The 25,695-nt window shown below is 49.3% G+C and overlaps 1 protein-coding gene across 1 annotated transcript; it reads right to left on the reverse strand.

Moving 5' to 3' along the window:
* Positions 1-213: 213 nt before the first annotated feature.
* TPST2 (tyrosylprotein sulfotransferase 2) lies at positions 214-21,287 on the reverse strand. Its single transcript, XM_079717859.1, has 6 exons — positions 21,237-21,287; positions 15,877-16,773; positions 11,687-11,885; positions 6,167-6,217; positions 2,286-2,334; positions 214-707 (listed from the first exon to the last, which is right to left on the reverse strand). Exons 2-5 carry the CDS (start codon positions 16,707-16,709, stop codon positions 2,293-2,295), a joined length of 1,125 nt encoding a protein of 374 aa, XP_079573985.1. The 5' UTR covers positions 16,710-16,773; positions 21,237-21,287; the 3' UTR covers positions 214-707; positions 2,286-2,292.
* Between the last annotated feature and the right edge of the window lie 4,408 nt (positions 21,288-25,695).

Raw genomic sequence — 25,695 nt, forward strand, 5'->3', positions numbered from 1 at the left:
TGTGAGTCCACCAGGTTTTCTGAGTTCCGTGAGTCCTTGTAGCAAATTGCCAAACCCAAGGGTGGCCTTGGGGCTCCCTGACACAGGAGTTCAGCTGTGCCCTTGCGTGGACCTATTCTCCAGCCTTTGTTCATCATCAATCCACCTGACAAAACTCAACATGGAAGAAAAAAATCTATTCACTCTGTAAAGTAAGGCACAGACAAATGAGTCCCTGTTTAGTTTATTCAAATAATATATATATATTTTTTTCTCTGTGAGTAGAACCGAGGAGGAATCAAAGAAAGCCTCATATATTAAATTCTTAAATAGATTCTTTGAATTCAAAAGTAAGGGTCCACAGGAGAGGCACGGGTGATGGGCCTTGTCCCAGCAAACAAAGCCACCAAGGCAGTCCTGCAAATTAAGGAGGATGGCAAATCCATTTCTTAAAAAAAACTTCTCGAGGGGAAAAATATAAAACACCTAAGTTTCAAAAGCCGGACTACCTCCACACTCTTGGTTCTCTACCCCAGACTACCCTAAGATAGAGTGTTTCAAGGTTAAGTTTTCAATGATTCAGCTTTTGCAAACATATGCAAATACATTCCTCTGTGAGCAGTCCTGTTTTGGAGATTAATAGCAAGCAATATGCTTGGATTAGAGGTCCGATTTCCACTCAAATGCAAAGTTTCTTCTCTTCTGGCAACGAAGCCATTTGCAAAGATCTGAAAGAGGAGAAAACAGGTGTTAGGCCCAGAGTCGCAATTCTGAAACAGATCTTGTATATTTATATGTGTGATTGCAGGACAGATGGTCTTCATGCATTCATGTAAGCACGTGAGATTTTCTATAGCATCCAGATGGCTGGAGAGAATTTACCTTTAAAAATGTTTCTTGGGTCCTTACCCACATCTCAACCTGTCGCCACTTGACCTCAAAGATATCACTTTTCTGATTTATGAAGAGCAGATGGCAATGATTAGCTAAAGTACCCTGTCTCTGGGACCTCATCTAAAGAGTAATGCGAGAAATAGATCTGGCTTTCGTCAACGAGAAGGTTCAGGATTCTACTAATGAACCTGCAGAAAGAGAGAGAGGGAAATCGAGTTGGGGAAAAACTTGGAAAAAGACTGCTTTCAATGTGAGACTTCTTAGGAATTAAACGGAAGTCCTGGATCTTAGCACAACTCGAGATGGGAATACTGATAGTCAGGGTGACTTCGTGTCTCCAGCCTTGTGGGCTGGTGCAAAGTGGATTTCAAGAAAAACTAAAAAATATGCTGATTATTTAAAAATAAGATAAGGAAACTAAAAATTGACTCGAGGCTAGAAGCTCTTTTACAGTTTAAAAGAATAGGCCAAATACCCAGGCAAGTTGGTCCTGGCCTCTCTGACTCCCCCAGGTTTCCCTGAGCCTGATCAGAGAGGCTGGGGAGCATAAGGAAGTGAGCTCACTCGCTGGAGCCTTAACTCCAGTGCCCACATCCGCCACAAGGTCCCAGCGCTCCCACCCAGGCCAGCTCACTTCATCTCACGACCACCCTTGGAGGTGGACAGTGATGAATCCCCATTCTCCAGATGGGGAAAACAGAGGCCAACAGGAGTTGAACCTCGAGTGAGTTCTTAAATCTTTGACTTCCCAAGTTCAGAACCTGTTTCCCTGCCCCTTGGCAAAACATGGATGGATAAATAGGCACTTAAAATCGTTTGTTAAAAGCAAACTCTGGGGGAGATGACTTTTGGTGGCTCTGTGGCCTTAGGCAAGTCAACGCCCTTCTCCGGGCTTTGGTTTTCTCCTCCATAAAATGGGACAGTCACATCACCTGCCTCCCAGGGATGCTGAGGGTTAAAGGAGTAACACAGGAAGAGCACTCAGCTCAGTGCAGTAGGGGTTATTCTTAGACCAGAACTGCTTGTGACTATTATTACAACATTAATTGCTTTGAGCCAACCTGATGCTGTTTATAGAAGCTGGGTTGGCAGACAGCATTCTGTGCAAAATGGTTCTAGAATCCCCCCATCACACCTGTCCTCTGTACCCCCTCCCCAATGCCAGATAAACCTTTTTCTGGTTGGTTCAGCACTGATCCCTGCCCACACCCCTGATCCAGAGCTAGGAGACTACGCCTTGATTCTATAAATAGCTCCCCAGGCTGGGGCCAGGGAAACCTCCTGATGGGGCTGGGTCAGCCCACCTTGGTGGCCACTCCTCCCCAGGGAGGCTCAGGAAGGACAAGCTTTTCAGAAAAGTGACTCCTGGGCTCAGAAGTGTCGGAAGATCCCGGCAACGTTCGCAGGCCTACCTGGAAATCATGAGCTTCCTAGGTGGGAAGAGGTGCTATTCTGGTTCACCTGGAGGAAGACAACACACAGAGGAAGGGTCACAGCCAAGTGGTGGTACCAGGGCCTCACTGCCCTGAGGTTCAGCTCTCAGCATCACTGAATTGGGCACACTCTCTCACCGAGTAGTTACCGCACACCTACTGTGTGCCGGGTGCTGGGGCTACTGTGAACACAATAGACCCCCCATCCTATCCCCACCCAACTCACATTCTAGTGGGGAGAGCCTGCTCAACAAACACATCCGTAAGATACTATCAAGTCCAGGCAATACAGTGGGCTGATATGAGTGACTGGTGTTGGGGCTCCTTCAGATAAAGTGGTTCGGAGAGGCCACTACAGGGGGATGACATTTAAGGTGGAGTGTAATGAAAAACCTACATGTGATCTTTGCCTTGGGTTCCTGGCACCAAGCTCTTAGAACCCTTGGAACCTCCCTACTGATAAAAAGCATCTTTTGTATGCAAATGAGATGACTGGTGGCTGGGGGCCCCTAGCTTCAGGATGGCGGCTTGGTTACCAAAAAGGCCAACGCATGATTAAAGGGTTGGAAATTTCAGCGCCCTCCACCCCAACCTCTGGGGAAGGGAGGAGGCTGGAGATTAATAACCAACAGCCAATGATTTAATCAACCATGCCTACTTAATGAAGCCTCCATAAAAATCCATACATGACAGGGTCAGGGAGTCGGGGTGGGCAAACACAGAGAGGTGCCGGGAGGGTGGTACACCCAGAGAGGGCATGGGAGCTCCACGCCCCTCCCCCCATACCTCGCCCTACACATCCACTGGGCTGTTCCTGAGTTACAGCCTTTATGATAAACTGGTGATCTAGGAAGTAAAGTGTTTTCCTGAGTCCTGTGTGTTCTTCTAGTGAATTACCAAACCTGAGTGTGTGGGGGGGGCATGGGGACCCTGCAAATGTGTAGTTGGCTGGGCAGAAAGGTAGGTAGCCTGGGCATCTGAAGTGGGGGCAGTTTTGTGGGACTGGGCCCTTAACCTGTGGGGTCAGAGGCTATCTCCGGAAATCAGTGTCAGAATTGAACTGAATTATGCAACACCTAGTTGGTGTCCAGAAAATCAGAGAATTAGTTGTTGGTGTTGGAAAACACCCCATAAGCAAAGAGCTAAAAGATGAAAACGAAGCCGGCCGTGCACGGATGTGGGTAGAAAAGCATTCCCGGCAGAGGGAATAGCAAAGCCCTGGAAAGGAGAGGGCGTTTGGAGTTTAGGGATTGAGTATACTTTTTTTTTTTTTTTTTTTTTTTGCGGTACGCGGGCCTCTCACTGCTGTGGCCTCTCCCGTTGCGGAGCACAGGCTCCGGACGCGCAGGCCCAGCCGCTCTGCGGCACGTGGGATCTTCCCTGACCGGGACACGAACCCGTGTCCCCTGCATCGGCAGGCGGACTCTCAACCACTGCGCCACCAGGGAAGCCCTGAGTATACATTTTTGCATGAGTTGCCATTCTAATGTGTGAGCAGCTTTGTTTTGCTTGCTTCCTATCTTCCTATTTTTGGGGTTTCACGATTACCATTTTGGATGGCTACATAGTACTCTATACAATGTACACACCACCATTACTCAACTGTTGCCCTAAGATTGTTTCCAAGTTTTGCAATATCCTGCAGGAGATCATGTGCACAGTGGGGGACAGTGGAGGAGAAAAGGGCAGAAAGTAGGGGTTTGACGTAATTTGTGGGGCAGCTCTCCAGAGGGTGGGACTGCTCACGATGACAGAGCATATGCCATTCCTCTACATTTTGCTCCTAAGAGAGCAAAAAACAGTCCCAGGCCAGCTTGAATACGCCACACAGTGCAGGAGAGTGTAAACTGGTCCAACTGTTCTGTAAAGCAATTTTAACCTTGTAGTTCAAGAGTCTCAAAAAAGACCCTCCCATGGGGAATTCCCTGGCGGTCCAGTGGTTAAGAATCCACGATTCCACTGCAAGGGGCATGGGTATGATCCCTGGTTGAGGAACTAAGATCCCACATGCCGCACGGCCAAAAAAAAAAAGACCCTCCCACCCTCTGATTCCACTACTTAAAAATGTATCTGGGGACTTCCCTGATGGTGCAGTGGTTAAGAATCCTCCTGCTAATGCAGGAGACACCGGTTTGAGCCCTGGTCCGGGAGGATCCCACATGCCACGAAGCAACTAAGCCCGTGTGCCACAACTACTGAGCCTGCGCTCTAGAGCCCGTGAGCCACAACTACGGAGCCCGAGTGCCACAACTACTGAAGCCTGTGAGCCTAGAGCCTGTGCTCTGCAACAAGAGAAGCCAACGCAATGGGAAGCCCGTGCGCCGCAACTAGAGAAAGCCCACGCGCAGCAATGAAAACCCAATGCAACCAAAAATAAATAAATAAATTTGTATAAAAACAATTGTATTCGAAGGGAACAATTCCACTGAGGCCCCCCCAGCCCTCGCCCCACAGAAGAGAGGCAAAATCAGGATGACAGGTGCATGACATCATTTGAAATATTGCAAAATATTGCAAAAATTACATAGGGCAACAGTTAAGTAATTGGTGGAACATAATGCATTCCAGAGAAAACTATGTAGCCATCCGAAATGGCCAGTGAGACCCCCAAGATGGAAAAACAGTAAGAAAGTAAAACAAAGGACCTCATACAATGGAACTGCAAGGAACACAAAAATGGATATCCAGGTGGGCAAAAAAAAGACTATGTAAAAATGAAAAGGGTTTCAGATGGTGGCTAATTCCCCTTTACCCCACTTCTGTTTGTTGTTCTTGTTACATCCTCTTTGGGTTAAAACAAATAACAAATTAGTGCTGATTAATTCTGGCAATATTTTTTCACAGTGGCAAGAGAAGGGTTTCTGATTCCCACAGAGGGAGTGTGGACTCATCCCCAAAGGACCAAAATCTCACTGCCCGACCCATGAGAGTCTGTGAGTTTGATGATTAAACTGGGGATTAGCATAGGGTGACCCCACCCTTTCCTGGCCAAGTTAAATAAAACACACACACAAACTGAAACTACTGATTGTAGCATCACCACCCTTCATTTAAAAAGGAGCACTTTCCAGCTTCCCTGGTGGCGCAGTGGTTGAGAGTCTGCCTGCCGATGCAAGGGACACGGGTTCGTGCCCTGGTCCGGGAAGATCCCACATGCCGTGGAGCGGCCGGGCCCGTGAGCCATGGCCGCTGAGCCTGCGCGTCCGGAGCCTGTGCTGCGCCAAAAGGAGGATGCTGCAACTGTCAGTCCTGGGAGCGGTTCTTCTTGACAGGATTCAGGGACAGCCTCCATGGACACGCCCAGGAGGCATGGGAGGCCAGCCTGTGGGGATGCGTGTGGGGACACAGGACTGTATTATATCTACATTTGCACACATACCTGCATCACATGACCCTCATTTTTTGGTAGACTGATGAAATTTTTGTGCTGGGCTGGGAACTGCCACTTTATACTTTTTTTTTTGTCCACACGGTGCGGCACGCGGAACTTCCCTGACCAGGGATCAAACCCACGCCCCCTGCAGTGAAAACACGGAATCTTAACCACTGGACCGCCAGGGAAGTCCAGGAACTGCCACTTTAAATGAAGCTGAATTTAAGGCGAGAGGCAGAAAGTTTGACAGAAAGTCCCCACTAAGTTCCTCCAACTGCTTTCAAGCCAGGGGACAAGGAAGGGGCTCAGGCTGAAGGGCTACTGAGATGTCGCCCCAGGTGGATCAGACACTTGAGAGCCTCTGACTGGAATCCCACCCCCATCCAATTTTCTGATGGGCAAACCATCAACCATATGAGAGAAGTGAAGTGTTCAAGGGCACAGAGGAAGCTAGTGGTGCCGCAGAAATCCTCCTGGGGTTTCTGACCTGAAGATAGCCTTTCAGATTGGCTGGTGTTTTATAGTCCCCTTTCAAGACCTAGGAAAGAAAAAATTATCGCTATTGTAGAAATGATCAAAAAATAAAATTAAGTCCATCACTTGCACACCCACCCATCCATCTGGGTACCCACCCATCCACCCTCCCATCCATCTACCTCTCCATCCACCCACACCCCCCCATCCACCCTCCCATCCACGCCCCCCATCTACCCTCCCATCCACTTACCCACCCATCTACACACCCATCCATCCATCTATCCACCCAACCCACCCATCCACTTATCCACCTGCTCATCCATGCATCCATCCAACAAACATGTATTAATGAGCTCCTCTTATTCCAGGCATTATTCTAAGCTCGGGGGTGGGGAGGGGGTTGGGGGCCATTACAACATTGCCCAGACAATTAGAAGTCCCATCCTCCTGGAGCTTCCATTCTGGAGCGGGGAGGGCCAGACAATCCACAAGTGACAACAAACACAATTAAACAAGAACATATCAAACCATGGAAAGTACTACAAGGGAAGTATGTGATTAGGAGTGCCCAGGGGGCTTCTTCTGAAGGCGTGGTCAGAAAGGGCCCCTTGGAACGCATGGCCTTTGTGCTGAGACCTGAGTGACAAGGCAATCCTGCCAGGCTAAGCTCTGAAGAAGCATTCCAGCCAGAGGGCACAGGGAGGACAAAGGCCCTGAGGTGGGAACCAGAAAATTCCAGGCCTTTCCACTATCTCTCGAAATACAAGGCACTGGATAGACCAGCACTGTCCAATAGAATATAATGTGAACCTAGTCTGTAATTTAAAATTTTCTAGTAGCCACATTAAAAAAAAAAGTGAAACAGGTGAAATTAATTCTAGTGGGTTTTTTTTTTTGGGGGCCACACCGCGCAGCTTGTGGGATCTTAGTTCCCCAACCAGGGATTGAACCTGGACCCTCAGCAGTGAGAGCGTGGAGTCCTAACCACTGGACCTACAGGGAATTCCCTCTAGTGGTATTTTTTATTTAACCTGATATAGCTAAAATATTAATACTTCAACATGTAACTGATGGGGTTCAGGGCAGGTCGCCCCCAAATCTACCACTTTGGCATATTCATTATTTTGAATTAAAGTTATTTAAGAAACAGCCGGTGCCAGAAGGACACTCTGACCCTCCTTGGTGCCCTTGAGAGCAGGGAATAAATCTCCCAGGTGAAAGGTACCCTCCCCGCAACAGGAGGTAGACAGACATCCTTCCAGAGATGGAGAAATCAGGGCCAAGAGGGCTGTGTACACAAACCTTGTTACTTCTTCAGTAATTTACTACCCTAAGCCCAAATGTCTTTGTCTTATCAGTACTTCACAAATGTATTCTTTCTTCGTCTAAAAGGTATGAAAGATGCCTGCTTTGGCCCCTTCTTATGAATCTCCTATTTTTATGAGCTCCTGTATGTACGATATTAAATTTGTTTTCTCTCCTATTAATCTGTCTTATGTCAATTTCATTATCAGACCAGCCAAAGAACCTAGAAGGGAAAAAGGGAAAAGTTTTCCTTCCCTATGTAATCAATATAAAAATGATTAAGGAGAAGTTTTACATGCTTTTTGGGGGTACGAGGACCTCAAAATCCAGTGTGTGTTTCACACTTACATGGCACCTTTCAATTTGGACTCATCACATTTCACTGGTCACATTTCAGGGGCCACACAAGCCTAGTGGCTGTAATGAACAGCACAGGTACAGACAGTTTCATTAGCACTGGGATCCTTTCAGAACTGAGTGTACTGCCCAGGATCCAGTACAGGAACATTCTGTGCCTTCAGTACACACACACACACACACACGCACACACACGCACACCCTTGTGCCTTTCAACGAGGGGACTTATCTTTGTAGTTACAGCAAAATCACTGTAAAGACTAAACAAGGTGCCTGGCACTTGTTAAAACTTGTGGAACCCCCAAGGAGTAAAGCTCTTTTGTTTTTGTTTTTCCTTTTTTTGCTTTCTTGATTTTATTTTAAAAGTACACAGGGTCACAAAACTCGAGCAAGTTTTTGGCTTTTTTTAAGCCAAACTGAGTTCTTACAAACGTAAAAATCTGCACCGTTGGATATTTAAGCCAGAAACTTGAAATACAAAAAATCATTTTTGAAAGTGACCCTATCAATTCTCTACTTGCATAGATAGATGAAGTGTCAAAATATTTCTTCTCAGTAGTACAAGTGTATTTGTCACAAAAATTCAGTTAGGGATGAGAGTAAGTGAATCAGGGAATTGTGGTTCTCTTAACACTTGTGTCATTAAATAAGTTAGTAGAAAACAGAGTTTTTCTTTGGGGAGTAAACCTCTTTGGAAGAAACCCAGAGACATCATCTGTTTTAAATAAACAACAGAGCTCCAAAGAGCTGTTCTTACCCATCACTGCTCATCAGAATTTTTTTTATACAACACCCAAGGTCAGGCCTTACTCTGGGAGCTTCTGACCCATAGTCTAGGACCTGCCAGGGGCCTCTGCCTTTTAGAGGGACTTCAGAGGAGCTGCTGCTGGGCCCCAGGCTAAAAAAGCAGGTAAGGAGAGGCCAGCTTTCTCTGATGCCCTCATCCTGTCCCAGCCACCCCTTCTGAGAAGCATTTGGGGGCTGGATTTCAAGGTCATCACCAGTTGCTGCTGCTTCTTTTTAATCCCGTTAATGAATTAAAAAAATTTTTTTTAAATTTATTTATTTTTGGCTGTGTTGGGTCTTCATTGCTGCGCACAGACTTTCTCTAGTTGTGGTGAGCGGGGGGCTTCTCTTCGTTCCAGTGTGCAGGCTTCTCATTGCGGTGGCTTCTCTTGTCGTGGAGCACATGCTCTAGGCACACAGGCTTCAGTAGTTGTGGCGCACGGGCTCTAGAGCACAGGCTCAGTAGTTGTGGTGCATGGGCTTAGTTGCTCCACGGCATGTGGGATCTTCCTGGACCAGGGCTCAAACCTGTGTCCCCTGCATTGGCAGGTGGATTCTTAACCACTGTGCCATCAGGGAAGTCCCTAATCCCGTTAATGAATTTTTTATTATGAAATATAGCATATATACAGGAAAGTATATAAAGCACCTAAGTACAGTTTAAAGAATAATAACTATTATTAAATAGTAAACATTAAAATTAATAATATTTAAAACAAAAATAATAAAAATCATAAAAATAAGCCACATCCAGGTTGCCAACACCCACGCTCTCCATGCACTCTGGGTATCTACCTTGGATCCCTGAGTATTTCCACAAGTAGATGTTTACAAAATCAACTGATGTCGGGGAAGAGGAAGTAATGAGACCTATAGATGGGCCTGCATTTCAAGGACAAGGGCAGAGCCGCCTACGCTCAGTGTTAGTAAATTCTCTCCGTTAAAAAGAAAGCTTGCAGGAATTCCCTGGTGGTCCAGTGGTTAAGACTCCACTTCCAATGCAGGGGACACGGGCTCGAGCCCTGATCAGGGAACTAAGATCCCACATGGCGTGGCCAAAAAATAGAAAAAGAAAGAGAGAGAGAGAGAGAGAGAGAGAGAGAGAGAGAGAGAGAGAAAGCAAGCTTGCACGTGTTAAGGACTTGTTGGCATCAAATGGAGTCTTTCTCCTTGAGTCCACTGAAGAATTAAAGGAGAATAAAGAGTAATGCCTCTCTCCCTTTCTGATTCAATACAAGAACTGTTGGGTTGGGAGTGAGGAGGTGAAATGGGTGAAGGGGGGACAAGATAATATAAAATAAGCCACAGGGATGTACTGTACAGCACGGTGATTATAGTCGGTAATATTGTACTGCATATGCTGTAAATTTGTACAGTGACAGACAGTGGGTAACTAGACTCAAATTGTAGTGATCGTTTTGCCATGTGCACAAATATCAAATCGTTCTGTTGTACACCTGAAACTACAATAATATAAAGTCAGTTATAAGGCAATTTTAAAAAAGAGAAAGGAAAAAAAGAACTGTTTACTTTCTAAAATCAGCATGTGCTCAGAAATGCCAAATTCGGGCTTCCCTGGTGGCGCAGTGGTAAAGAATCCGCCTGCCAATGCAGGGGACACGGGTTCGAGCCCTGGTCCAGGAAGATCCCACATGCCGTGGAGCAACCAAGCCTGTGCGCAACAACTACTGAGCCTGTGCTCTAGAGCCCGTGAGCCACAACTACTGAAGCCCGTGAGCCTACAGCCCGTGCTCCGCAACAAGAGAAGCCACCACAATGAGAAGCCCGTGCACAGGAAGAAGAGTATCCCCTGCTCACTGCAACTAGAGAAAGCCCGCGCGCAGCAATGAAGACCCAATGCAGCCAAAAATAAATAAATTAAATAAATAAATTTAAGATGCATGCCCTTTCTTCTCCAGTTCAACAGACCAAACACAAAGTAGTTCTCTGAAAGTAGAATCAGAGGACTTTAGAATTAATTTAAAAAAAGAAAAAAGAAAAAAAGAAATGCCAAACTCAGCTTAAATTAAAACTCTGGGTCTCAATGACATAAGGGGTAGGAGGGCTCTTCCTCAGGCCTGGGTCCCATTTTCAGATATTTTCATTAACTTAGCGTCTCTGAGGAAGTCAGAACACAGCAACCAGAGTAAAGGAGAAGCTGTGACAGTGACATGTAAATAATATTGACTTGTTAACTGTTCCACCCAGGATTAGCCTACTTTTATGCTCCAAAAACATCTTCTCAAAGTCATTTCCCCTTGGCCACCTACACTAAGGAGAACTTTTTTTTTTTTTTTTTGCCGTACGCGGGCCTCTCACCGTTGTGGCCTCTCCCGTTGCGGAGCACAGGCTCCGGATGCGCAGGCTCAGCGGCCATGGCTCACGGGCCCAGCCGCTCTGCGGCATGTGGGATCTTCCAGGACCGGGGCACGAACCCGTGTCCCCTGCATCGGCAGGCGGACTCTCAACCACTGCGCCACCAGGGAAGCCCAAGGAGAACTTAAAAAGTAATTTAAACCACCCTAAACTTAACATTTGTCTGAGAAGTAAACATTAAACCTTATGGGGGCAGGGACTTCCCTGGTGGTCCAGTGGTTAAGACTCTGTGCTTCCACTGCAGGGGGCATGGTTTCGATCCCTGGTGGGGGAACTAAGATCCCACAAGCCTCGAGGCAGGGCCAAAAATAAATAAATAAAATTAAAAATTAAACCTTACGGGGGCAATAAAGGGACCAATCGTTGATTTATTCACACCCAGTCTCAACAGAGACTTGAAGTGCTTTACAAACAAACAAACAGCCAGGGAAGCAGGGGGAAAAGGGTAAATCAAATGGAATTAGTGCACAAATGGGCCTGCCATGAGATGCTAACAGTGTGAGAGGCAGGCTACCAGTTGGTTTCGAGCTTCCTTGTGGCCCAAGCAAAAATGGAAATACAAGCAGCCGTACGAATCACCGTGTCCCTGAGACAGAAACAAACCAGCTGCATAGGAATCAAGAAACTAAGTGTTTTCTGGGGTAGCTGGAGCCTCCACCCCCACTGCAGCCTGAGCACGCATCTCCCTGTGTGCATGTGCACTCACCCGGTGTGTGTTGTTGATGACGATGGGATCGGGGTTGCCGTAGTTGGGCGGGTTTGCATAGGGGTCATAGCCAAGCCGAGCCAGCATGGGGGCGATCTGGGCCATGTCCCTCAACACATCCCCAGGGATGTGGCCAGTCCACTTGGAGAGAGCTTCCAGGTTCACGGGCTTGATGACCTGGTCTGTGGATCGCTCGATCCTGGGGAGAGAGGACGGGCTGGATGGGGCACAGGCAGACCCAGGTGGTGCTCAGGCGGGCTCCCTGCTCAGGGACTCTGGGGCAGCAGGAAAGGTTGGGGGGACTGGTCCCCAGGGCCCACCCAGCTCTTATCAAGTATAAGAATGTGGGCAAGTCACACGGCCTCAACATACCTGCTCTGTACAATGGGGATAAAAGCACGTGGTGGGAAGCTGGGAGAAAGGGCTAGACAGTGCACACCACTTCAGTGGTGTTGAAATTCTGCTTCCTTGACCTCTCTGACTTTTTTAAAATTACTTTTTATTTATATGACTAAGATGGACATTTTGTTCTTGAGAAGTAATTCTAAGACACAAATGGTAAGGCGAATAGCCCCTGGGATCACCACTCCAAGTCCTTCAGCTCCCTACAGGAACCTGACTGTAGCATTCTGAAGCGTACCCTATCAATCTGTTTTCTGTACTTTTAAAAACAGAGTGGCTAAGCGCAGACTCAGGGGCCAGACTGCCTGGGTGCAGATGCCAGCTCTACCAACACTGGCTGTGTGGCCTTGGGAGACTGACTGAACCTCTCTGAGCCTCAGTGTCCTCACCTGTAAAATGGGAATCATAATAGTACTTACCTCACGGGGCTGTTCTGGGGAGTAAACGAGTTAATAATAAAAGAGTATCTGGTACATTTTAAGGTCTCAGTGTTAGCTCTCCCTCTCTTTCTCTCTCTCTCCCACACATATACACACTGAAAATCTATGGTTTTGCTTGCAGATTGAAAAACAGAAATTATATACTATACATAGTACTGGTTTGTAGGCGGGGTTCTTTTTTTCCCCACTCTCTCAATACCTCATTCTTTTTCCATTCCCCTAAAGATGGAGATTTAGGTTGTTTTCATTTTGCTGTTAGGATGAAACAGTCATCATCTTATATGTGCTTCCTTGCTCTCCTATACAACAGGGTTGGTTACCAAGCTGTGTGAATCATGACGATCTTACCAATAATAGTTCAGAGGCTTTATAGGATAGAGGGTGGGGAACTCCTAGGATCGAGGACCTATTTCTAGATGCTTCCGTCCCAGCTAAGCGATAACTTGGGAACGAAGAACAGAAGCAAACAGATAGAGCAAAAGGAAGATGGGAAGGGGCGGTGAGGGGAACTGGGGAGGGGAAAGGGTGTGGACTGGTCGGGAGGGCACGGATCTGGAGTCTGCAGACCTGGATTTAAATCTCAACTTTAGCCAGTGTGTCAAACATCACAAATACGGTTCTAGGTATTTTCACCATAAACATCTTCACTGCAAGCAGTTTCACCCCACAATTGGCCATAAGGCCATTCTGCCATAAAGGATAAAATCACTGGTTGACAGCTACATTACACGAGAAAATGATAACATAGTTTCTGCAAATCCTTTGGTGAGCTCATCTAAGCCAGATTCTGTTAGAATTTTCACCGTTTTCAAGACACATCAGGAATCAAGTAACCACTGCTTTTTGAGGGGATAGGAGGAGCTTGATTCTTCTTTTGCCTCTTTTTTTTTTTAAATTGAAGTATAGTTGATTTACAATGTTGCGTTAGTTTCTGGTATACAGCAAAGTGATTCAGTTATACATACGTGTGTGTGTGTGTGTGTGTGTGTGTGTGTATGTATTCTTTTTCATATTCTTTTCCATTATGGTTATTACAGGATATTGAATATAGTTACCTGTGCTATGCTGTAGTCCTTGTTGTTTACCTATTTTATATACAGTAGTGTGTATCTATTAATCCCAAACTCCCAGTCCATCCCTCCCCTACACCCTTCCCCTTTGGTAATCATAAGTTTGTTTTCTACATCTGTGAGTTTCTTTCTTTTTCATGAATTAAGTTCATTTGTGTCATATTTTAGATTCCACATATAAGTGATATCAGACGGTATTTACCTTTCTCTGTCTGACTTACTTCACTTAGTATGATAATCTCTAGGTCCATCCATGTGGCTGCAAATGGCATTATTTCATTCTTTTTTATGGCTGAGTACTATTCTATTGTATATACACCACATCTTCTTTATCTATTCATCTGTCGATGGACACTTAGGCTGCTTCCATGTCTTGGCTATTGTGAGTAGTGCTGCTATGAACATGGCCTCCAATATCTAATACTGTGTGATAAATCTGGTAAAGATGGCAGGAGAGAGAAAGTAAGTGTATCTAAATTAGCTAAAGAGTCATCAATAATGCTCTGGAACCACAGCTCAGTACCCTTTTGGTTTTGACAGGTGGGAGGGATAACTGTGCTCACTGAAGTATTTGCAGAAACTGATATGTTATCATTTCCTAGAGTAAAGAAACCAGAACTGTCAATCAACCAGTTATTTCATCTTTTATAACAAAATGCTTGCTGCAAAGATGTTTACAGTGAACATACCAGACATGATCAAACATGTGCCTGGCCTCTGCCACAACCCTTGTGTCTCCAGGACTTCACAGGACAGAAATCACATAGATACATCCCAGAACTTGGATAGGAGCCAGGCTTGATACGAGTCAAAGTGTCCAAAAATAGATGTTAAATAGAATATGGTGATCGTGTAGTGGAATATCATGCAGCCATTCAAAATGATGTCACTGCAGAGTGCTGGGGGCCATGGGCAAGCGTCCCAAATACAAGGTGAAAAAAGGTTACACAGGAACATGACCAGCAGGACTCCAGTTTTACCAATATACCCTGATCAAGGACCAGCAAGCCACAAATCAAAATCTGGGTGTTGGGATTATGGGTGGTTTTTCCTTCTTCTTTTATGTATTTTCCCAATTTCCTGCAATCAGGATGTATTCCTTTGGTCATCTGATGTCTTGTCATGACGATTTACAAAAATCCCAGCTCCAGCACCAACTGGTGGGGGTACCCAGCCCATGGGCACTTCATTGCCAGGAGCTGCTGAGAGCCCCCTGCTCTGCTCAGGGATCAGGAGCTCTTGGGGGCAGAGCCTGGGAGGGTCCAGCCATGAAAGAAATGGGAGGCGTTGTCCCAGGAAGGACTGCCCTTCTACTGGGCTGTTAAAGATGCTTGCAACTGACCAGGATGGAGACATGGGGATGGCACACTCTGGTGCTGCACTGTCTCAGGAAAGGGACAGCCTCCTCAAAGGAGGAAGGCAGACAGCAAGGGACAGAAAGGGAGGGAGGATGGGTCCCAGCCACAGAGAGCTTGAGAAGGCGGGCACTGGAGTCCAACAGACCTGCGTTCAAATCCTGGCACCACCCTTTGCTAGCTGTGTGGCCTTAGGCCAGGAACTTTCCTGAGACTCAGTTTCTCTGTCTGTAAAATGGGGATAAGAGCAGTTCCTATGTTCTAGGTGGCTGTGGGGATTAAAGGAATAATGATTGTTTGTGGCTTCACTCAGTGCCGGCCACACAGCAGACACTCAATAAATGAGAGTGAAGGTGAGCCTGATGAGTATTCCAATAAAAAGCAAGATTAACACTGAAACGATGATAACGGGAATAAACCACCTAACGTGTATTCACCCATTTGATGTTCACACGTGAACATAGGTTGATTCTATCCCTATGCTACAGATGAGGAAATGAAAACACAGAGAGGGAGAATTACTTGCTCAAGGTCACACAGCTAAAAAGTGGCAGACCTGGGATTCAAACCCAGACAGCCTGGTTCCAGAAACTATACTCTCAACCTTTACCTGCTACAGCTCACTACAAAGCATATTCACAGTTTGGAGAGGAGTGACTGCCCCATTTTTTGGATAATAAAGCCGAAATTCAGAGAGGTACAGTGACTTATTCAATGCCACAGAGCTATGAGGTGGGAGATCTGGTTCAAGGCTGTGCTCTTAACCACTCTCTTCCCAGATCTTCTCCAGTACAACAGAGGAGGCTCAGAGAGGCACAGTGACTTGCCCAAGGCCAAGCTTGGAGGGGCAGAGCCGACCTTCCCACTGAGCGTCTCTGACTCCGGGACCAGGGGTCTGAGCGGAAGGTGGGGGCTCCACTCACTTGGACAGGGAGACGCCGCCGGGCTTGCCGATGAGGTCCTCATGGTGCAGGACAGCGTCACTCCAGGAGATGCCGAGGAAGTCGAGGATGAGCTTGAGGGAGCGCCGGGGGTGCAGCACCAGCTGCTCGTAGTACACGGGCAGGCACTTGTCCTTGCCCACCTCCATGCACTGGGCGTACATCACCTCAATGGCCTTGTTCCACTTGGCGAGGCAGTCACGGTAGCTGCTGAGGTCGAAGCCAGCAATGGTGACCTTGCGGGTGATCATGGAGTGCACGGAGGCCCGGCCGTCCCGCACCATCAGCAGGAACTTGGAGTTGGGGAACAGGCGCGACAGGTAGACAGAGGACTTGAGCGTGAAGGGGTCTTTGTTGCAGAGGATGCGGGCCGGCTCTCCGTGCTTGGCGATCACCTCCAGGATGAAGGCCTGCATGGCGGCGTCCAGCACCTCGTCTGTCACACCCGCCTCGTCCAGCCGCAGCTTCTCCCGGCCCGACTTGGACCAGGCCTGGCGCATGGCCAGCACGCGGGGGATGATGCGGGTCTCCTCCCCGCAGCGCACCTCGGGGTGGGCGTCCAGCATCGCACGCATGAGTGTGGTGCCACTCCGGGGCACGCCCCCCACGAAGATGAGCGGCATGGCCTTGCCGTAGCGGTACTCCACGTGATCCGTGCCCACCATCACCAGGTCCTCCTGCTCCGGCCGCATGGCCCGCCGGGGGCCCCCCAGGGCCACCCGGCACTCCAGCACCTGCTGCCCCAGCTGGACCGCCAGCACCAGGGCCAGGGTGAAGCCGGCTGCCAGCAGTGCCCTCCGCACCGACAGGCGCATGCTGGGCCTGGGGCAGGGGGCGCGCTTCAGCGACAGGTGGGCGGGAGCCCCGCTGGGCTCACATCTGGGGAGAGAGAGGGACACGGGTGGTCAGGGAGGCCTGCGGGCTGCAGGCGCTTTACCATCCAGACCCCAAGAGTGGAAACTATGAGGGTGCTGACGTTCAGAGCAGAACGCTGCGGGGCACTGCATCCATCCTAACTCATGAGACCCTCCAACAACCCTAAGCGTAGCTGCTATTAGTACCTCAGAGGGCCCGATGGCCTGGGTTCAAATCCCTCCTGGCTACTTCCTAGCTGTGAGATCTTGCCCAGTTCCTTAACCACTCAATGCCTCAGTTTCCCCAACTGATAAATGGAAAAAGTAATAATTCTTTCAAAAATGGACTTTCTTGAAATACATTTATGTGAAATTCTTTAAAATGTGAAAATAATAAAGCGCTAGAACATCAGATTTCAGCAGCACACTCGTTTGATAAAGACATGGGTTTTGCCTGTTCTGTTCACGGCTGTCTCCCCAGCTCCTAGCACGTTGGTGCTAGGCCAGGTGCCTGGCCCCTAGTAGATGCTTAACAAATATTTACAGAACGTGCTTGGGTCCAATGAGCAGGGCCTGGCACAGAGGAAGTGCTAGGAAATGATTATGGAACAGTGAGGAGGAAACCAAGGTACAGAGGGACTGTTCACAGTTGTCCAGCTGGAAAGCGGCCAAGCCAGGGTCCATGATTTTGACCCAGGCCAGCAGGCTCATCAGCCGGCTCTGTGTCTGCTCTGAGTGACCACAGTCTGCCTCTGCAGGAGAGGCTTTTCAGAAGGTGCAAAATATCCTGGTCTGCGCTTCATCCAGAATTGCCATCCGTTCATTCAGTCTTCACTCAGAAGCAAACCTGCTCGAGGCTGGAGACAGGACAGTGGACGAGACAGCCAGGTCTCTGGCCTCAAGGAGCTTACAACCGAGTGGGGGATGTGGACGGTACACAAGCTACCGCCAGACCGTGACAACGGCTTGCAAAGAAATAAGCTGGACACCATGAGAGAAATCAAGAAGGGGAAGGAAGAGGGAGGTTAAGGAGAACTTCTTGGAGGAGGTGACGTCCAAGCTGAGACCTGGAGGAGAGGGAGCTGGCGGTGTGAAAACGTGTGGGAAGGGTGCTCCAGGCAGAGGGAACGGAGGGTGCAAAACCCCAAGATGGGAGAGGGTTTGGCGTGTTCAAGACCCCGAGAGGAGGCTTCTGGGGCTGGAGGGGAGGGAAGGGGAAGATGGGGCGCAGCTGCCAGGCATGTCCTCAGGGGACGGGGAAGCAGCTGGACTTACTCTAAGGGCAGCCCCTGGGGAGAGGGCCCGCAGGGGTGGGAATGGAGGCGGGGAGGTCAGTCAGGAGGCTCCTGCCCATGTCCTGGGGAGACTTGGGGATGCTCAGACCGGGGGGGTGACGTGCGAACAGGGGGAGGGGATGACTTAGGACATGAACTATGACCCTGAGCCTAGCTCCTCACCCTTCCCAAATGTCACTAATAAAGATGATGAGACCTCAATGCCAATTCTTTAGGTAGGGGCTGGTTTCAAAGAGTAGGGGTCCACCCAGCCCAGCCACCCCTTCTCTAGTCACTCAAATGTCAGATCTGTCCTCCTCCCCAATTCACCCTCAAAGCCCTTTGATTATGCAACCTCAGCCCAACGCAAAAGGTGCAGACCCAGATGCTGGACAGACAGCCCACCTCCGACCCCCCAGCCCTTCTCTGCCTCACACCCGCTGTGTTTCAGAACCTTCGTTTCCTCTCTCACCTCTTTCTAGAATCCAAATGAGGGCTTGAGGTCTCTGGGCATTCAAGGAGTCAGACAGACCTGGGTTCAAATCCCAGCTCTGCCATTTCCTGTGTGGCTGTGTGAGCTTGGGCAACAGACTCCACTTCTCTGAGCCTCACCTGTAAAATGGGTCTAAGAGTGTCCACCTCAAAGGGCTATTATGAACATTAAATGACCCCCTTTAAGAACTTAAGAGTGTGCCCAGCACATAGGGAGCATTTGATAGAATATTAGCCATGATCACTGACTGGTTATTCATCTACCCCAACATTTCATGAGTTCCTACTGTGTGCGGGAGTTGGGCTATGGAGTTAAGAGACACAGCCTCAGCCCCCCGAGTCTACTCATACTGTGGACCCACACTAGGGAGGGGGTGACAGGTTCGACTTGTGTAGGTGAGGGAAGGCTTCCTGTAGGAGGCAGCCCTTGTGCCGAGTTCTGAGCAGTGGACAGGGAAGTTGTGAACAGCCAGGTAGAGAAGAGAGAGAAGGGAGTTCCTGGCAAAGGGAACAGCCAGTGCAAAGTCACAGGCAGGAAAGAGCCCAGCATGACGGGGGGCTTCAGGTGGCTTGGCGAATAGGACAGGGTCTGGAGGGAAAGCAGTGGGAGGCGGCTTTCTTCTTTGGATGGGAGGTTCAGCTGAAACCACTAAAGGACCCGGTTGGCAGCTGGACCAATCCAGCCACAAGGGCCTGGGCTGCCTGGGGCCCCTCAGGCCATAGCAAGTGGAAAATAAACATCAAAGCTGAAGAAGCACACAGCCTCGGGGCCTGGGGTCGAAACTGCTAAGAGGCCCTGGCATTTCCTGGCCATGCGTATTTGGGAGAGTCACTTCCTCCATCTAAGCCACAGTTTCCTCAGCTGCAAAGACGGGTGGGTCCACTGACCTCAAAGGCTGCTGTGAGGGTTCTAGAAGCAACTGACAAAGCAAAGATGAGTCTCATCCGGGGGTTGCTGGCATCTCTGAGCATCAGAAAATAGCTGGGGACCCGCTCCCCAGAAACCTGAGCCTATCATATGCTGCTGAAACTGCTGGCAGTTCATGTGTACACTGGATTCATGTCTGGCATGGGGAAATCTAATTCCAGGGCTACTTTCAGTGGGGAAGCAGGCTGGACAGGACATAAAGTCCCTCAGAAATCCCTCTATGGAGCTCTCGGCTTCTTTAAATGCTCACTGAAATTCTCCCCTTAGACCTGAGAGTAGAATTCTGCCAATGATTATTATTTCAGTGTCAAAACCCTGGGGGACTGTCAATCACACTTTAGCTTGAATTAGTACAATCACCCTTTCTTCCTGACACTTTGTGGGGAGTGAAAGACTGAAGCTTTGGGAACAGATGGCGATGGGGGATGCAGAGAAAGGGAGAAAAGGGGATAATTTGGGAAAGTGGTTTCCAAAAAGGATAGACAGAGTGTGCCTGCCCGTGTGTGTGTGTGTGTGTGTGTGTGTGTGTGTGTGTGTGTGTGTGTGTGTGTGTGTGTGTGTGTGTGTGTGTGTGTTATGCACTCTTCGAGCTTCTGTTTGGGGTTGGAAGTGATTTGGATACTAAATACCAGGGGGAAAGGCCTGGAAGAAGGGATAGACAGAATTTTTAAAAATGTTATCAACTCATGAGTTTTGCTTAATACTGAGCATTCATCTGGCTCCAGCACTTCAAAACAAAGCACTGAGTTGTGTGTTTTTACATTTACTGAGCACGTCCTCTGCTAAAGCTTATTCCATGCCTCACGTAGCAGGATCCTCTCCACCACCTCTGGGGTAGGGATGCCTCCTAGCCAGCAAGCAGCTCAGAGAGAAGAGGCAACTTGCCCAAGATGGATGGCGTGGCTGGAGTGGCAGGCCTGGGTCAGATGAGGCTGAGGCTGAGCTGTTCACTGTCCTTGGACAGCACCCAGCAAAGGGCTCATCTCAGTCGCCAGAAGAAAACAGCTCAAAGCGGGCAAGTCAGTCGTGAGGAGGAGACTGCACAGACCCGGAGGATGGCTTGAGAAGCAAAGGCAGGGCCACTTGGCAGAGGGAAAGCAGCTGGGAGCCTGCGAAGTAGAAGGTGGCTTCCTGACCACCCAGAATCAGAGACTCCGCCCATTCCAGGATGGGCCAGAGGGCCCAGCCCAGGGTCTCCGGCCGGCCCTCCATCCCCCTCACCCTGTTGGACCCTGTTGAGGGAGGTGTCCAGGAATCCTGGCAGTGAGGATGGTGGTAAGACCCTCAGACTTGGAGTCTTACAGCCCCAGGTTCAAATCCAGCCCTTGCCACTTGCCAGCTGGAGACCCGGACAAGGGACTTCGCCTCTCTGAGCTTCTGTTTTCTCCTCCAAAAAACGGGGGATGATAAGAAGCTTTTCTCAGGGAGCTATTATGAGGTTCAGGGAGCTTTTGTGTGACGGGCAAAGCAAGCACACCAAGAACACTGATGCTGGAAGGTGGCACGCAGAGGGTCTGTTTCTGGCCGTGCCTTGAATCTGCTCACTAATGCCGGGTAAGTCCTGCCTGCTCTGGGACTCAGCCTTCTCCCATCACCAGGAGAATCATTTTCCTAAGGGGTGAGGAAGAGCAGAGGCCTGCCCTCTCCACGCTGCTGGGATCCAGCTTTGTCTGGCACTGGATTTCTAACAGAGGAGAGAGCTGCCTGGGGGAGTTTGCTCGGCTGCCCAATCAGGAGGCCGGGGGATGTCCCTGGAGGAGTCGGGTCTCTGGGGGACCTTCGGGAAGCACTTACCTCCCCTGGACACTCTCATCCCTGGGATCTAGCCCTCGTGGCTGCTTGCTAAGACTCTCCACGGGTTGAGCCCTGCAGAGGCAGAAGAGACGCTGCATTAGGTGCATTAGGGGTGGGTGCTATGGAGAGGGGCTGGGCCCCCTCCAAGGGGCAGAAGGGGATGCTGGGCTTCCCAAGGGTGCCCGACAGTGACTCTGGGGGACGAGTGGCAAGGCAGGGACAGGCCACCTCAGCCCAAGATGTTGAAGCTGGGGTCTAAGTTCACTGATTCAGCCAGGGAGTGAACTGGCCCACTTCTCAGGCAGAGGGGTGTCAGCTGAGAACCTGAGCTAAGGCACTGCTGCCTTAGGAAGTAATGGGTCTCTTACAACCGGGCTCTCCCTTCTTCTTGGCCCAGGGACCTTGGACTTCACGAAAAGTAAATATAACAAGAAGCAACAACCACCACCACTGTACCACTAATCATCATCTGGAATTGCTGGGTATGGTTGAACAGGCTGTGCACTGCTCAACTCCAAAGGGCACTGCGTACCCAGCCTATGACAAATATGGCACCCCCTGGAGTTGGACAATGCCGTGCCGCCACTGCCACCTAACACTGACCAAATGCCTGCTGTGAGTGCCTTGTGCCATTTAATCCCCCCACAAGGAAAGTACAGTACTCCCAATTTTACAGGTGAGGAAATGACACCAAGAGGAAGAGCAACTGACTCGGGGAACCAGGATCGCCATCCACATCTGTGGGACTCCGACGCCCAGCTCTTAACCACTGCATTAAAGGAATGGGCCGTGAACTCATGGGGTCTGGCATGAAGCCTGGCTGATGGGGAACCAAGGGGATCCTGGTGTACATGTCACTACTATGTCCTTACCATTTACTGGGGGAGGGGGTGGGTGGCAGATTTTTAGTCCAATTCTTGCCTTCTCCCATTTTACAGATGTGAAAATTGAGGCTTGGGAGCAAAAATCTCTTCACAGAGTCACAGAGTCTGAGGCTCAACTTCCCTCTGCTTAGTCCCAGCCCAAGAGGTGGGGTGGGGGGGTTTAAGGATGCAGCTCCGGAGTTGGATGATTCCCTGACCAGGTAGATTGTTGTTCTTCTGAGCCTCGGTTTTCCTATGCTGTAAAATGGGCTATTGGGAGGTTTAAACAAGACAATAGCAAATACTCAAAAATCTCAGCAATTATTTTATTTGTGCCATGATGCAAATACATTGGGCGTAGGACCATTTTTGGGGTCCTCTTTCCCTTCCTATTCGCTCTCTCCTTGCCTCTATACAGTTTTTTTTCCTCTCCCTGAAATACCAGGGATTAGTATATCTAACCCCAGGAGGAGGGTTCCCAGACCCTCTCCCTCCTCCCAGCTACAGAATACCCAGGCCTGGCATTCCCAGGGCATATGGGTGGCCAGTGAAGAGAAGCCTGGTTCTTGGAATAACAACAACAAACACAATTAGGGACCAGGGCCCTTGAAGCTTTTCCGGAGACGAGATGGCTCAGGCCCAGCTGCCCTCAGGCGGCCCTTGAAATGCCAGAGAGTTCAAGAGGCCTGCCAGGCGGGCAGCTCCCACGGCCCCTTTCAGGGCGGTGAAACGGGGCTGTCAGAGCCTTCAGGCACTCAGAGCTGCGACGCCAAGACTCCGACATGACGCATTAGCCACAGGTCAGTATTTAAATTTAAGTTAAGTAAAATGGGGACCTCCCTGGTGGCGCAGTGGTTAAGAATCCACCTGCCAATGCAGGGGACACGGGTTCGAGCCCTGGTCCAGGAAGATCCCACATGCCACGGAGCAACTAAGCCTGTGCGCCACAACTACTGAGCCCACGTGCCATAACTACTGAAGCCCACACATCTAGAGCCCATGCGCTGCAACAAGAGAAGCCACCGCAATGAGAAGCCCACGCACCTCAACAAAGAGTAGCCCGCGCTCGCCACAACTAGAGAAAGCCGGTGCACAGCAACGAAGACCCAATGCAGCCAAAATAAATAAAATAAAATAAAATAAAATAATTAAAAATAAATAAATAAAGTAAAATTAAATAAAATTTAAAATCCAGCTCCTCATTGGCACTGGTCACAATTCAAGAGCCCAGTGGCCCCCCGGGGGTTACCATACTGGGCAGAGCAGATTTAGGATGGAGTCAGCACATGATGGCCCTTGGGCCAAATCCACCCCTCAGCCTGTTTTGTAAGGCCTGCAAGCTAAGAATGACTTTTATATATATATATTTTTTAAGGGAAATAGGAGGAAGAGGACGCGGGGCGGGGCTGGGGGGGAGGGGGAAGCAGCAGCAATAAGAAAAATTCTGCGTGTTCCACAAAACCTGAAATATTTACTATCTGGTCATCTATAGAAAAAGTTTTCAGGCCCCTGATCTAGAATATTCCCATCATTCACACAAAGTTCTATTGGACAACACAGACTTGGAAGACACATGAGAGGCATGGGGAGGGGTCACTGAACCTTCCTTTTCTTGTAGGAGGAACATCAGCAACTTATTAAGCACCACTGTATATTTAACACCAGACCAAGGGTGTTCCACACCGATACCTCATTTTATCCTCACAATAACTCAGTGGCAGGGCGGAGTGGGGAGGGGGCGCCTTGGTTCTCCAATTTACGGATGACAAAGGCCCATGGGGGTGCAGGGTAAGCACGACTATGCCAAAAAGCGAAACCACCAAGTCAACCGAACCAACCAGCAAACACAAACCCCATGTACGAAAAATGAGAAGGGAACAGACTCAAAATGCCACAGGGGTGGTAGGTGATAGTATTTTTCTCCTAAAAACACATGGTGTTGGGCTTCCCTGGTGGCACAGTGGTTAAGAATCCACCTGCCAACGCAGGAGACCTGGGTTCAAGCCCTGGTCTGGGAAGATCCCACATGCGGCAGAGCAACTAAGCCCGTGCGCCACCACTACTGAGCCTGTGCTCTAGAGCCCACGAGCCACAACTGCTGAAGCCTGCGTGCCTAAAGCCCATGCTCCGCAACAAGAGAAGCCACTGTAATGAGAAGCCCGCGCACCACAACGAAGAGTAGCCCCCGCTCGCAGCAACTAGAGAAAAGCCCATGCACAGCAACAAAGACCCAACGCAGCCCAAAATAAATAAATAAATAAATTTATTTAAAAAAAACAAACAAAAAGAACACATGGTGTTGTTATATTACCTTGATCTATATAATAATAAAATGGCTAGGATTTTTTTTTTTTTTTTTTTTTTCGGTATGCGGGCCTCTCCCTGTTGTGGCCTCTCCCATTGCGGAGCACAGGCTCTGGATGCGCAGGCTCAGCGGCCATGGCTCACGGGTCCAGCCGCTCCGCGGTATGTGGGATCTTCCTGGACCGGGGCACGAACCCATGTCCCCTGCATCGGCAGGCGGACTCTCAACCACTGCGCCACCAGGGAAGCTCTGGCTAGTATTTTTTGAATTGTATGCCAGCCACAGTAGGGGGTCAGACTGCTTGGGCTCAAATCTGGCTCCCCCAGTTACTGGCTGTGTTATCTTGGCAAGTCACTTAACCTCTTTGAGCCTCAGTTTCCTTCTGTAAAATGGAGATGACAACAATACCTCCTAGGAGGCTCATGTATGGCACCAGGGCACTAGAAATGTGGCTAGTGTAAATGTGGAACTAGCCTCATACGAGTATTGGGAAGCATAAATGTTAGAACATGTTAGAACAGAACCTGGCACATAGCAGGTGTGCCTTACTAAGAGGGAAAGCCAGTTTCCAAATCTGGTTCTGTCTTAACAATAACATCCTTGGTCTCGTGTCACATGGCTCATAAAATGGGGGCAGCAGGAGAGGATGGGAGAGGACTTCGCTCCCTTCCCACTGACCCACGGGCTGCCCTGAATGACCACGGGAAGGAAGGGGAGGGGAAGGGGGCTGGTCAGTCTTCAAGATGCCCTTAGGCCGGATTCATTCATTCCCCAAATGTTTACTGAGCACGTACTATGCTTGGAAGTAGATGCTGGAACACGTCAAGGGCGGCACACCAAGGCCTCGGCCCTTACGGAGATGATGTTCTAGTAGGGATCCAGGAAACCAGCATGTCAGGTAACCACGACTGTGATTGTGTAATGCCCCCGGCGGGAGGGGAAGACCTGCCCTAAGGGGTCAGACTCATTTGAACTTTCCAATTCTGCATGATTTCTCCAAGCTCAAGAGGTTCCCAAGGTTGGGGGGCAGGGGTGGGGGGCTGGAGCACAGGACGCCAGCTCAGGGGGCAGGTCATGGCACTTGCAGAGGAGCCTTGGAGGGGTACCTGGTAGCCACATGCCCAAGCTCAGCCATCAGCCTCGCAAGCCCTCTCAGTGGGGACCAGCTCCCAAACATTCCATCACCATGGTGACCACCTACCCTGCTGGGCCCTGCGACCTCACTGCCCCAAGCCTCCCGAGCAGAGACGGGAGTTCCCCCTTCAGGATCCCTGGGGATCAGAGACCTCCA

The sequence above is a fragment of the Hyperoodon ampullatus genome (genome assembly GCF_949752795.1).
Source record: "Hyperoodon ampullatus genome assembly, chromosome: 13".
Classification (NCBI taxonomy): Eukaryota; Metazoa; Chordata; class Mammalia; order Artiodactyla; family Ziphiidae; genus Hyperoodon; species Hyperoodon ampullatus.

Coding starts and splice junctions, on each gene's coding strand:
- TPST2 (XM_079717859.1), bottom strand. CDS start 16,709: ATGCGCCTGTCGGTGCGGAGGGCACTGCTGGCAGCCGGCTTCACCCTG. Junction 6,218..11,686: donor TCATCAACAACACACACCGG/GTGAGTGCACAT, acceptor TTTCTTTCCTAG/GTCTTGAAAGGGGACTATAA. Junction 2,335..6,166: donor ATCTGAAAGGCTATCTTCAG/GTCAGAAACCCC, acceptor GTCTTCCTCCAG/GTGAACCAGAATAGCACCTC.